At 33.7% G+C, this 14,452-nt stretch overlaps 1 protein-coding gene and 1 pseudogene across 1 annotated transcript; both read left to right on the plus strand.

The window, feature by feature from the left end:
• The first annotated feature begins 3,023 nt into the window (after positions 1 to 3,023).
• On the plus strand, positions 3,024 to 5,747 carry LOC115978300 (annotated as a pseudogene).
• A 4,230-nt stretch (positions 5,748 to 9,977) lies between these two features.
• Positions 9,978 to 13,098, plus strand: LOC115974182 (alpha-amylase-like). The gene is made up of 4 exons (XM_031094418.1): positions 9,978 to 10,294; positions 10,479 to 10,608; positions 11,636 to 12,441; positions 12,693 to 13,098. The coding sequence occupies exons 1-4, from the start codon at positions 10,211 to 10,213 to the stop codon at positions 12,942 to 12,944; spliced, it is 1,272 nt and encodes a 423-aa protein (XP_030950278.1). The 5' UTR covers positions 9,978 to 10,210; the 3' UTR covers positions 12,945 to 13,098.
• Positions 13,099 to 14,452: the final 1,354 nt, after the last annotated feature.

The following is a 14,452-nucleotide window of genomic DNA, read 5'->3' on the forward strand; positions in this document are numbered from 1 at the left end:
AAGAAAAAAAAGACACACATGAAGTGATCACTTGTCATGCAGCTATTGGTCACGTGTACAATATGAAAATTTTCTCTAAAGTTTAGGGATGGAAAAAAAGATAGTTACTTTAATAAAATAAAAAAATGTAGAGTTTTTAATAGCCTTGGGACAAAAAAAAAAAAAAAAAAAATTAAAGCTTTTCCTTGTAAATATGATATGATTTAAATTTTTTTTTTTTTTTTTTTTAAAGTAAGTAGTTTTCCAATTTTTGATAAAACTATTACACTTCCTACCCATGAAACATTTCAAAACTCCATGCACTAATAGCATGGTAAATAATACTTCGGACCTTTAGACTCTCTCCAAGTTTATGACACATCTTTTAAAGGATAATTATATAATACTCTCAGAGTACCATAAATACATACTCTCCCCTCTTATATAATTGTGAGTTCCACTAATTAAATTCATAGTGGAACCCACAATTTATGTGAGCGAGAAGAGTATGTATTTATGATACTTCTAGAGTATTCAATAATTTTTCCTCTTTTTAAGTCTATTGAATCAACTATCCAAGTGTCCATGAACAAACATATATTATACCATTTAAACTTATAACATGGCACCACTGCACACATTTGGTGTAATAGTCACTCTACAAGTATAAGTATTTATGGGGTATAAGGGGCAAAAGTTGAGATTTAAATCTCTAGAAAGAAGTTTCACATGCATATACACTAATATAATGTAAGAGTAAAATTTCTATCTTGTATAAATAAAATAAAATAAAATAAAAAACTTATAACATGGCTTCGCAATTATTGCTTTTTAACCAAACTTTCTGTTGTATTCATGGTTTAATACCATATTTATTCAATTTGACTGCTTCGAAGTTCAAAGCCGTGTCTATGACTAAAATATTGGAGTATTAAGAGAAGTATTTCTGAAAGAGAAATATTTCTCTTTCATATATGGCCTGTCCGTAAATCACGACTATGTGACGACTGACAACAAGCCAACATGAGAAACTGGGACAGCCTTTATCAGTAATCACTCGCAAAAGTACAATATTCTGGCTTCGCTGATACGTAATAAAATAAAAGGATAACTAAAAAAAAAAAAAAAAGACTTGAATTAAAATTTAGCTGGGTAACTTATTTGGAAAAGGAAAGGAGCAAGTTATTATTATGATATTATCCAACATTTTTTTTTTTTGCATAGTGTATCATTGAATCTTTAATCAGAGATTAATCACTGTTCACGATAGGTGGACCCATAGTGGAGTAAATCATTAGCCCAAGGAATTTTTTCAAAGTGCAGGTAGCCAAGTTCGAACTAGAGAGCACACCCAGTCAAACTCAGTACAAGCATCTTGAGACCGAATATGTAACTTTATTATTTAATGTGACTTTGAACTATTTAGTGTGACTATATAAAGAATTGAAATTAAAAAAAAAAAAAAGAGGTTATCAACAATTTTTTTTTTTTTTGAAAAATAATTACAACATGTTGCTAACCTTATAGCTCGAACCATTTCCCCCCAAAAACCCCAAGCACTTTGTGCATGAAGAGATGTCAATTTAGCTATAAAGCCTTTGACGGTTATCAACAAATGTGACATTGTTACTATAAAATGTAAATATATAGAGAATATAATCAAAAAAAATATTATACCACTTATAAGCATAATGCAACTACAATATGTGACATTATTACTATCTAATGTAATATTACCGTGTTCGTGACATATAGTTACTATCAGTTTCTTAACTGTTCTATATATCTCCGGTCTTGGTCTGAATATCCTCACCCCTTGATTTTTCTCGGTCTTTCTTTATTTCTCCTTTGAATATTCCTTACCATGGAATTTCATTTCTACTTTGGTATTAACATCTTTTAATTCCTTAATGATATTTTAAAAAGAAAAGAAAAGTCTCCTTAAGAGCACTCATAGCAGTGGTGCTATATAGGTATAATGCTATTTTTTAACTCAAAATATCAAAAATCCTCCACGCAGCAGAGGAGCTAAATCTAAAAAATTTAGCTCCTCAGCTACAGTGCACATTTAAAGATAGATGTGCACTATAGCTCAAAGCTAAAAAAAAAAAAAAAAAAAAAAAAAAATTTATTACACTCTCTCTCCTCTCTCATTAAAATATTCAATTCCTTTTCTCTCTATCTCTCTCTCTCCGGCTTCTCCTCTTTCTTCTTTCTTCCTCAATTTTTTTTTTCTCTCTAGCTCACCAGTCTCTCATCTCCCTCATCCTCAGCTCGCCGGTCAATTTTTTTTTTCTCTCTAGCTCGCCGGCCTTCCTCATCTCCCTCATCCCTCATCTCTCTAGCTTGACTGCCCAGCGCCGACCGAAGCCCAGCCCAACGTCGACCACTCCTCACACTGGGCTGGGCTGGGCTTCGGTGGATTTTTGTGCTCGTGCTCATTCCTTGTGCGCCGACCAAAGCCCATTCCTTTTGTGCTCGTTGTGGATTTTTTTTTTTTTTTTTTTGCTGTGGACTGCCGGTAGTGTGGTGGTGGTGGTGTTTTCCGATCTGTTGTGGGCAAGTGGGCTTGTGTTTGTGTTTGTGGCAATGGGCTTGTGCTCGTGTGGGTTTTTTTTTTTTTTTTTTTTTTTGATGTGGACTGCCAGTAGTGGTGGTGGTGATGGTGGTGGTGGTGGTGGTTGTGCCTGTGGTTGACGGTAGAGGTAGTTGAGGTTGTTGGTGTAATATTTTTTTGGTAGTGGAATATATTATTTTATTGTAGTGGTTATAATATTTTATTGTGATGTTTATATTATTTTATTATGTTGAAAGTTAAAATAGATCCACTGCTGCAGCATGTGTGTAGGTAAAATAGATAAAGTAACTTTTGGTGGAGCTAAATTGCTAAAAATTTAGCTCCACTGCTGTGGATGCTCTAACGAACAGACTTTCAAACGTGTAGTTTCAGCACCTAGTGAAATTCCAAACCAAAGGCAAAAGTGATGCCTATATAATAATTAATAAGAGAGAAGCATCCACCATTTTCAGCACCATTGAAGCTCATGAATCTTCTAACTTTACTCAGCTTCCTCAGCCTGTGTGTTTCTCTATTACCCTCCTTTGCAGTCTCAGAAATTCTATTTCAGGTAACTGTATGCACCCACTTACTATATATATCTTTTCTATGTACAGAGAGAGACGTATATATATCTCATGTATGATGCATTGGATATATGCATCTTCCTAGAGCTATGGTACACTTGGTACATGTGTTGCTATGGCATGTAAATTAATTAATTATGAAAATGACAGGGTTTCAATTGGGATTCAAGTAATAAAGGAGGATGGTACAACTCACTGAAGAATTCTATACCTGACCTCGCTAATGCTGGAATCACTCATGTCTGGCTTCCTCCTGCTTCTCAATCTGCTGCTCCCCAAGGTAATTCTTCTGCAATTTCATTCCCTTAAACTGGGACATAATTTGGTCCCACTTGTAACAAGTGATGCCATATATAATGGTACTACAGTTTTGGTTATCTTTTTTTTCTAGCGTAGGTCTTCCAACTTAGGCTTGGCCTGGTTAATTATTTGTTCATAACTGCAACGAAGTCCTATTAATTCCAATATAATGATATATATTCCAAGTACATGTTGCTGGGTTGGCCTACATGAAGGGTTGCCTATCTGCTTGGTGTTGGCCTTGTTTGGTCCAAGCCCATAAGGACTTATTAATTTATATTTGGCCTCAGTTCTTAAGGCTATTATAAACTAAGTTGTTGGATTTTTTATAACTAAGAGGACACTCAATGGTGAGAGATAAGGTTTTGAGTGTGAGCTTTTCTTGCTCAGGTCATTGAAACAAGTGTCTAACAGGTGTTTAGGAAGTCTTTCAACGAGTTGATTGGAAGATACCATTGTGGTGGAATTGGGTTTTGTAGAATTTCTTGAGGTAATCTCGTATTTCTCCAAGATTGTTGTGTAAGCTCAAGTTGTATAATAGAACTTGAATAGTAGACCATTGTAACTTTTTGACTATAGTGGATTGTTCAAAACTTAACCCGAGGATGTAGGCTTAATGCCAAACCATGTAAATCTCGTGTGCATTTTGTATGCCTTGCCTTCTAATGATTGATGATTTGTCTCTTAGATTCCATATTGCATATCTTGCTAGCTTAACTTTGGTATTTGTTGTGGCTAAGTGAATTCACACTTGGTTGACAATATTGGTTGAGATTTTGCTCTCAAGTGGGTAGTCTTTCCCTACACTTTGTGCGTCTATCACATTCCTGGGGAATGCATGATTGTCTAATTAAGTTTTAAAAAAGGAACAGCCTGAGTATGGATGATGTTTGACATATGGAAAATGGTCATTTTTATCATCTACATGTTTCCCATATTTTGGTCTCAATTAAGAGGACAGATAAGATATGCTCAATCTAAATGTATGTTGTTTCCTTGCTTAATTTATTTTAGGATATCTGCCTGGAAGGCTATATGATCTCGATGCCTCAAAATATGGATCTAAGGATGAATTGAAGTCACTGATTGCGGCTTTCCATGAGAAAGGAATTAAAGTCGTTGCTGACATAGTGATAAACCACAGAAGTGCTGAGAAGCAAGATGGGAGAGGAATATGGTGCATCTTTGAAGGTGGAACTCCAGATGGACGTCTTGATTGGGGACCATCCTTCATTTGCAAGGATGACACAGCCTATTCTGATGGCACAGGGAATCTTGACTCTGGAGGGGACTTTAGTGGTGCACCTGACATTGATCATCTTAATCCACAGGTACAAAAAGAGTTGTCAGAGTGGATGAATTGGTTGAAGACTGAAATTGGATTCGATGGATGGCGTTTTGACTTTGTGAGAGGATATGCCGCCAATATTACAAAGATTTATATGGAACAAACTAAACCAGAATTTGCAGTTGGAGAGAATTGGGATTCCCTTTCCTATGGGAATGATAGCAAACCTAATCCCAACCAAGATGCACACCGTGGTGCGTTAGCTGATTGGATTCAGGCTGCTGGTGGGGCTGTCACTGCCTTTGATTTCACAACCAAAGGGATTCTTCAAGCAGCTGTGGACGGAGAGTGATGGAGGTTAAAGGACTCTAATGGGAAGCCACCAGGGCTGATTGGAATAAAGCCAGAAAATTCTGTGACTTTTATTGATAATCATGATACCTGGTCTCAAAAGACTTGGCCATTCCCCTCTGATAAAGTCATGCTGGGATATGTTTACATTCTCACCCATCCTGGGACCCCAACCATAGTAATTTCTATCGTCTCATTTTTTCTTTTTCTATTAATGTTTATACACCTTTTCATTATATTTGATAAAAAAGAATAAATGTGACTAACTTGATTTTGTCTGATGAGAATTTATAGTTGACCTCAAAGTTTTGGGATTAAGGACCAGATGTTAGTGTTGTTTGTATATACTTTTTCATTCTAAAGATGGCTAATAATCCATCATGGTATTATAACTACTTTGTTGACTAAAAGTGATTTTTTTTATGTTGTCTAGTTCTATGATCACTTCTTTGAATGGGGTCTAAAGGATGAATTAAGCAAATGTATTGCGATTAGATCAAGGAATGGGATCAACACCAAAAGCACTGTGAATATTTTAGCGTCTGAAGCCGATTTATATATGGCTAGGATTATGACAAGATCATTATGAAGATTGGGCCAAAGTTGGATCTTGGAAACCTTGTTCCCTCAAATTTCCATGTTGTTGCCTCTGGCAAAGACTACGCTGCGTGGGAGAAAAAGTGAAGACTAGAAACGACTTTTTACAAAATCAGAATGGTTCATGGAGCCTATTATTGTTAGTTTGTTACTAACACATTTGTCTCTATGATGAGTGTAAAGATCTATATATTGATAGAATAAAATTTTACAGAAGCTTATAATAGATCAATGTTCTACTGTCCACCTTTTCTGCACAATTTCTCAGCCTTTTTACTTTATTATTTATGCAAAAATAACATTAAAGTTGGTAGTATGAACATGGGGAAAAATTTTGTTGGCTGAAATATTTTTCAAATAGTCTATTCATGGTGGAGAAGATAAAAAGAAAATAAGTAGGTCGGATATGAAGTTGATTATCTCAAGCCACAGATACTAAAAAGGAATTGAACAAAAATCTGTTGTAGTAGTCCAGTCTTGGTATGAATGGCTTGGGAGTTAGAATATCCCCATCTAAAAGAACTGCCATAACATTATATGAGCCATCGATAATACTCTTATGTTTCAATCTTCATTTCACTGTCTTGATTACTTACTTGAGACACATTTGAAACCGAGACCTATAGGGTGAGAAGGCACATGTCATCGCACCTAAACTTGACACTCATGTTAAACTTCAAATATGATATCTATAAGACCAAAAAAATCCATATCTATATTTATATAATATCTAAAAGTTGAAGTTTAACATTTATTATTGCTATGTTCCTTTTGAACCACATGAGCGTAACATTTCGGTCTATTTGGTCCATTTCAGGTCACTTTAGTCCACTTTGGTCCATTTCAGTCTAATTTGGTCTATTTAAAAGGATAATTTTTTCTTAATTAAAAATAAAAGGATAAGATTAATTCAAATAAAGACATGAACTACAATATAGCTGAGTAACTTATTTGGAAAGGAAAGGAACAAGGTAATATTATCCAACATGAAAAAAAAAATTTATATATATATATATATATATATCTTACCAGCAAATGTGATGAAGTTGCCTTGACATTATTATATGACATTATATATTATCTAATACTAGCCGCAAATCCATGCGTTGCGCGTGATAATTATTTTTATGGTAGTTTTATTAAAAAAAAAATTTACAATTTAAACTAATCTAATAATGAGTAATGTATTTCGTAATTATATTTTTATTTATTATAGGAACAATCATAAATGTAATATAGGAACAATCCAAAAAACCAAAAAAACGTAAACTAAAAAAAATTAATAAAACTTAACAATGATTAATTGAACCAATATTATGATAAAATTTTATTTTTGATAATCCATTAAGGTTATTTTCTTTGTAGAAATTATAATTTCGGCCACCCAAAACATATTATCAAATAAAAAATTATTAGCAAAATCTAAAAATTAAATTTCCTTACAGGCATTGTTATAAAATAATAATAATTAAAATAAAATTGCAAAAGTTAAAATTTGTCACCTATCCGATTATTTTCGTTTGGCTAACCTTTCATTTTCTTTAAATGAATGGCATTATATAGTACTTCTAATACAACTATTAAAAGTACTTTGTCCACTGCAAAGGATTAGAAAATAAACAAAAATTAGTAAATTTTCATAGTTTAACATCTAAATTGAGCACTATACAAAATCATGCTATGTAACAGAATAAATACCAAATTATCCAAATCATGCTATGTAATAGAATAATATTATATTTTTATATGCTATATTTAATTCTTTAGAACGCGATAGGATAACATTTAACAATCGAAGAGAATAAAAAATAAAAAATAAAACAACAACAACAATTTAAAAAAAAAACTAAATCACATTAACCCAAAATAAAGTTTTAAAGAATATAAAAAATTATCAACCTAAAGTAGATATGCAAGAAAAATTAAAATAATCCACCAAAAAATTGAGAGAGAGAGAGAGAGAGAGAACAATTTTTTTGGTGAGGGAAAACTATGCATAGAATAGAAGAGATAGTGACAAATTTATAGTAAGAGGGTGTGAATAAGAAGAGACAAAAGTTAAGGAAGATGAAGGGAAAGAGGAAGAATGATATTAATGTAGAGGGTAGTAGTGGGGAGATGAAAAGGTAATGGAGGGAGAAAGATTGAATAAGTAATGGGGAGATGAAATGGTAAGAGAGAGAGAAAGGTTGGAAAAGGGTAAATATTAAAAAAATAAATGTTAAAAACAATTATAGAAAAATTGAAAAAAAAAAAAAAAAAAAAAAACCCCTAAAGCTTGAAAGGCTTCAACGTTGATGTTGATTTTTTTTTTTTTTTTTGAAAAGGCTCACACAAAACCCTAAAGTTAAATTGAAAAGGCTTTGGGTTGGGCTTGATAGTAGAACTAAATAAATAAAATGTGGGTTGGATTAATTATACAGATTTATTATAGGGTGATAGTGGAAGTATATAAATAAGTAGTGGGCTTTATTTATAGGGCTGAAAATTGTAAAAATCATTTTAAAATTGTAGGACAAATTATATTTATAAAAAAAAAAAAAATTGACGTGACAGTTGATGTAGCGCAACATGAAAGCAGTAGCATTAAATACTACGCTTCAGCTTTTAGTAATATATAGATATAGATGATGATGACACTACACAATGTAACTATATAAAAAATTTAAAATTTAAAAAATTAGGTTACCAACAACAATTGTGATGTAGTTATTAATACTATACTATTATAAGTAACTTTATTATTGTCAAAGTGATATTTGTACTATCCAATGCAACTATATAAAGAATTTTTTTTTTTTTTTTTTTTTGAGAAAAGGCAAAGCCATGTGATTTTATTAACACGCAAAAACTTAAGAGATTACATCAATGTGAACTAAAAAAGAAATGGTTGGTGGAACAGATTTCATCCACACTAAAAGCAGAAAAGATTTATTTGCTCTCCTAGCTAAGGCATGGGCAACCCCATTGCCCTTTCTTTTGACATGAGAGAAAGAACAGGATTGTAGTAACCCCATTATCGACTTACAGTCTTTAATAATATGACCAAAAATAAAAAGAAGTTTCAATAAATGTAATGTAGTTACCATTATATGTGACATTGTTACTATTCAATGAGACTTTATAAAGAATATTGTAGGGTCACAATTTGGGGCCCAAGCCCAAAAAGTATGGAGTCTTGGTCCAATGAGCCCAATACAATTAATTTGTAGAAAATGGGTTGGAAACTTGGATCTTGGCGGATTAGATAATCGATCGATAAGTTTTGATGGTAAAAAGAGAAAGATGACATAAGTTCACTTGTGAAAGACATCCTTAGATTTTATCCGAGGAGGTTGATTCTTAAATATTGTTCTTAAGGCTTTGTTCCAAGTCTCCCCCTCCATTGCCCACCTTCCTCCTCTATTTTATACTGTTTTCCTCTCATTTCCATCGTCCACGTATAGATTTAGATTGATAGTGCTGACACTTGTCCCATCAGCCCCTCCCTAAAGTCATTGGGAGTGGTTGTAAAGGCTGAAAAGCATGGTTTAGCTAGTTGCAGAGCATTTAATGCAATAGTAGCAGCTTTTTCTTAGATATTTTTATGCCTTCCTTTGTCCTGCTCTTTCTTACTACTTATCCTCTGCCCTGAAATGGCCTGAAGTGTCGTTCTTAATGGTGGACCATTCCCTTTGTCCTCGACCTTGCCTGGCCGAGGAAGAGTTCTCCCTCGGACCGAGCCCTTGGCCTAACATATACATAGATATGGGCTCCCTAGCCTTTCACCCCCACAAATATATATATATATATATATATATATATATATATGCGACGTTGTTACTATCCAATGTAATGTTACAATGACATGTTTTACTAGGCTAACTACTTAAAATGTGTAGGTAAAATTATAATTTTCCTCTTTTGAACACAATTATAAGAATGTCAACTAAGCGTGCATTTGAATTGGGCGTTTGTAAGTAAATGTTGCGTTTGGCATTTTGGAGCCCGGGATCCACACACTGTTCATGGACCAGCAGCCTAGGGAAAAACTCAGCGAGTGTTATACATAGTGTTTTCAGATTTAAAAATTATTTTGTTACAGTGTTTTTAGCAATAAATTTTTATTTTTCAACAAAATAAGTGGTATCCAAACAGACCCTTAAATTTTTAGAAAATATTTGTTCTTCATTTGTCCCTTTGATTTTTGTTCATTTGATCAATATTTCCTTAGCGAGAATTTATCATAGAATTTCTAAAACCCACTATATCCATTTAATTGGATGGAATATATTTACCATATCCTCAACATTTAAACAAAGGTTAACTGGTTTCTTTAAAAAAAAGGGGGTTTCTACCACCAATTTCTTATCTATTCAACATATCTCCGGTCTACGGAATTTCATTTCTACTTTGGTCTTAACATCTTTCCTTAACGATATCAAAAGGGGAAAAAAAAAATCCTTAACGTACAGACCATCAAACGTGTAATTTCAGCACCTATAGTGAAATTCCAAACCAGAAAGTAATGCCTGTATAATAAGAGAGAAGCATCCACCAACTCCAGCACCAATGAAGCCCATGAATCTTCTAACTTCACTCAGTCTCTGTGTTTCTCTATCACCATCCCTTGCAGTCGCAGCAATTCTATTTCAGGTAATTGCATGGACCCACTTACTATATATATCTTTTCTATGTACAGAGAGATGTATCAGATACATGCATCCCCTCTTAGAGTTGGGACACTCAGAAAAATGATGTATATATTCGATAAATAAGATAATTATTGGTACATGTACATGTTGCTGTGGCGTGTGATGAGTTAATTTTTATATGGCAGGGTTTCAACTGGGAATCAAGTAATAAAAGAGGATGGTACAACTCACTGAAGAATTGTATTCCTGACCTCGTTAATGCTGGAATCACTCATGTCTGGCTTCCTCCTCCCTCTCAATCTGTTGCATCCCAGGGTATCTCTTATTTCTTCTTCTGCAATTTCATTTCCTTAAACTGGGACATAAGTTGGTCAAATTTGTTTTGCTATAAGGTTAGTTGATCACATGTAGTAACAAGTGATGCCATATATAATGGTACAAGTTTTGGACCTTTTGGTTATCTTGTTTATTAATTATTAGCTATAGCATCTTGATTAGGGGTTCAAAATTTGGCTTGGCTGGGTTAATTCTTTTTTCATTTCCATAGTACATACCTGCAATGAAGTCCTATTAATTCCAATATAAAATATCTATTCCAAGGACATGCCAAAAATCTGCTTTGTGTAGGCCTAATTGTTTGGTCCAAGCCCGTAATGGCTTATTAATTACTTTTGGCCTGAGTTCTTGAGGCATTTATAAGTTGATGGAATTTCCAGCACATATAGATATACACAAAAGCTAAGTTGTTGGAATTTTTTTTAACTAACAGAACACTCAAGAGTGAGAGCTCTTCTTGCTCTAGCCATTTGAAGCTTATTGAAGCGTCACATAGGTGTTTGTGTTTGGGGTTTCTTTCAACAAGTTGTTAGGAAGATTCCAATGTGGTGAAATTTTTCTTGAGGTAATCTTGTATTTCTCCAAGATTGTTGTGTAAGCTCAAGTTGTGAAATAGAACTTGAATAGAAGCCATTGTAACTATGTCTATGGATGTAGGCTTAGTGCAGAACCATGTAAATTTTGTGTGCATTGTGTATGCCTTCTAATGTTTGATGATTTGCCTTAGATTTTATATTACATATCCTGCTCGCTTAATTTTGGTATTTGTTGTGGCTAAGTAAATTCACACTTGGTTGACAATATTGGTTTAGATTTTGCTCTCACCAAGAAGTGAGTTGTCTTTCCCAATATGCTGTGCCTCTATCACATTCCTGGGGAATGCATGATTGTCTAATCATGGTTATTTTTATCTTCCATATGTTGCCAATTTTTGGGTTCTGATTATAGAACAGCTAAGATATGCTCAATCTAAATGTAGGTTGTTTCCTTGCTTGATTTATTCTAGGATACATGCCCGGAAGGCTATATGATCTTGATGCCTCAAAATATGGATCTAAGGAGGAATTGAAGTCACTGATTGTTGCTCTCCATGAGAAAGGAATTAAAGTCCTTGCTGACATAGTGATAAACCACAGAACTGCTGAGAAGCAAGATGAGAGAGGAATATGGTGCATCTTTGAAGGTGGAACTCCAGATGGACGTCTTGATTGGGGTCCATCCTCCATTTGCAAGGATGATGCAGCCTATTCTGATGGCTCAGGGAATCTTGACACTGGAGAGGACTTTGGTGCTGCACCTGACATTGATCATCTTAATCCACAGGTACAAAAAGAGTTAACAGAGTGGATGAATTGGTTAAAGACTGAAATTGGATATGATGGATGGCGTTTTGATTTTGTGAAAGGATATTCCCCCAGTATAACAAAAATTTATATGGAACAAACTAAACCAGAATTTGCAGTTGGGGAGAATTGGAATTCTCTTTCTTATGGGGATGATCAAAAGCCTAATTTCAACCAGGATGCACACCGTGGTGTGGTAGCTGATTGGATTCAGGCTGCTGGTGGGGCTGTCACTGCATTTGATTTCACAACCAAAGGGATTCTTCAAGCAGCTGTGGAAGGGGAATTATGGCGGTTAAAGGACTCGAATGGAAAGCCACCAGGACTGATTGGAATAAAGCCAGAAAATGCTGTGACATTTATTGAAAATCATGATACTGGGTCTACTCAAAACCATTGGCCATTCCCCTCGGATAAAGTCATGCAGGGATATGCTTACATTCTCACCCATCCTGGCACCCCAACCATAGTAATTTCTATATCCCAATTTTATTTGTTTTTATCTATTTTTTCATTCTAAATGATAGAATAGTGACGTAGGACAGTCCGCACCAAATAGTCTACATGTGGCCAACCGGATTTAGTTTGTTAAGGATTTATAATTGACCCTAAAGGTTTTGGGATTAAGGTTTAGTTTCATTCTATAGATGGCTAATAATCCTTATGGAAATATATATATACTTTTGCTGGCTAAAAGAGATTGTTTTTGTGTTGTGGCAGTTCTATGATCACTTCTTTGATTGGGGTCTAAAGGATGAGATAAGCAAATTGACTGCAATTAGATCAAGAAATGGGATCAACACCAAAAGCACTGTGAATATTTTAGCTTCTGATGCTGATTTATATATGGCTGGGATTGATGACAAGATCATTATGAAGATTGGGCCAAAGATGGATCTTGGAAACCTTGTTCCCTCAAATTTCCAGGTTGCTGCCTCTGGCAATGACTACGCTGTGTGGGAGAAAAAGTGAAGACTAGAAATGATTTTGTATAAAATAAATGCCAGAATGGTTCATGAAGCCTATTATTGTTAATTTGTTACTAATACATTTGTCCCTAATGAGTGTAAAGATCTCTATATGGATAGAATAAAATTTTACAGAAGCTTATTATAGAACAATTTGATCCACCCAGTCACTATTACTTCTGTGCTACAGTCCACTTTTCTGCACAATTTCACAGCCTACTCACTTTATCATTTGTGCAAACATAATATTAAAGTTGTAGCATGAACATGGGGAAAGAAAATTTGGCTAACGATTTATTTTCAGGTAGTCTATTCATGGTGGAGAAGATAAAATGAAAATAAGTAGGTCGAATATGAAGTTGATCATCTCAAGCCCCAGAAAAGTGGAACTAAAAAGAAAGTGAACAAAAATCTGTTGTAGTAGTCCAGTCTTGGTGTCAATGGCTTAGGAGTTAGAACATCCCCATCTCAGAGAACTGCCATAACATTATATGAGCCATTGTTAATTCTCTATGTTTTATCTTCATTTCACTGTCTTGCTTGCTTACTTGAGACCCCATATTTGAACCTGTGACTTGTCGCGATTGGTGGAAGACAATTGTCAAATCTTTATTCTGTAAAAGAGAGGTGTAATGATGTAGCATGGTTGAGGGAGATGATGAGAGACACAGGAATGTCTGTTCAATACTTAGCATCATTGAGATGACTTCATTCGAGTTAATTAATAGAAACTTTTTTTTGAGTTAAGTGAATTTGAATACAAAATTATGGCAAGTTGGCAACCTTGGTCTTTATATATTGATTTTTAAATATTGATATCCTGTATCATATTTGTTTTCCCCAAAATAAGCAGACTTCTTCCTGATTCCATTTTTGAGAGGGCACAACTTGGGCTTGGGCTTGGAAAATACACATCATTCCAACTTAGGGTTTGTTTGGATACCGCTTATTACTAAAAGCTGAAAATTGAAAACACTATAGCAAAATAATTTTTAAATGTGTAAATAGTGCTGTGGGATCCAATTTTAAAGTTAAACTTTAAGATGGTCTCATTAAATATTTTATTAATACTATAATTTTAGTTATTAACCATTTGTTTTTCATTAGTTTTTATGTTAATAAAAACCTTAAATATACTTTTTTTTTCCCCCTTTATACACACACACACAAACATATACAGTGAATCTTTACACATACTTTTAAGAAAACTCTATATATTCTACTTTTTTGGATGTGTAAAATTATAGACTACTACTCCATAATGATAGTGACTAATTAATTTTAGATATTTTTTTTAGTAATCTCATTTATAATGCTTCTTACTATTATCATATATTTACTAATTGATGATTTGCATAACAAAGATGATAAATGAGAGGTAGCATTGTTCATTACATTTTCGAAAGTAATAGTGTATGAAAATTTTATATATATATATATATATATATTTTATAAATAAGGTTAAATGAAATGTCAAAAAATAGATTTTTAAATTTTCTAACTTTATTTCTT

Source organism: Quercus lobata, chromosome 2 (assembly GCF_001633185.2).
Source record: "Quercus lobata isolate SW786 chromosome 2, ValleyOak3.0 Primary Assembly, whole genome shotgun sequence".
Taxonomy (NCBI): domain Eukaryota; kingdom Viridiplantae; phylum Streptophyta; class Magnoliopsida; order Fagales; family Fagaceae; genus Quercus; species Quercus lobata.

Excerpts from the sequence above, each read along its gene's own strand:
- LOC115974182 (XM_031094418.1), top strand. The coding sequence starts at position 10,211 with ATGAAGCCCATGAATCTTCTAACTTCACTCAGTCTCTGTGTTTCTCTA. Across the intron at positions 10,295-10,478 it reads TCGCAGCAATTCTATTTCAG|GGTTTCAACTGGGAATCAAG; the intron begins GTAATTGCATGG and ends TTTATATGGCAG. Across the intron at positions 12,442-12,692 it reads ATCCTGGCACCCCAACCATA|TTCTATGATCACTTCTTTGA; the intron begins GTAATTTCTATA and ends GTGTTGTGGCAG.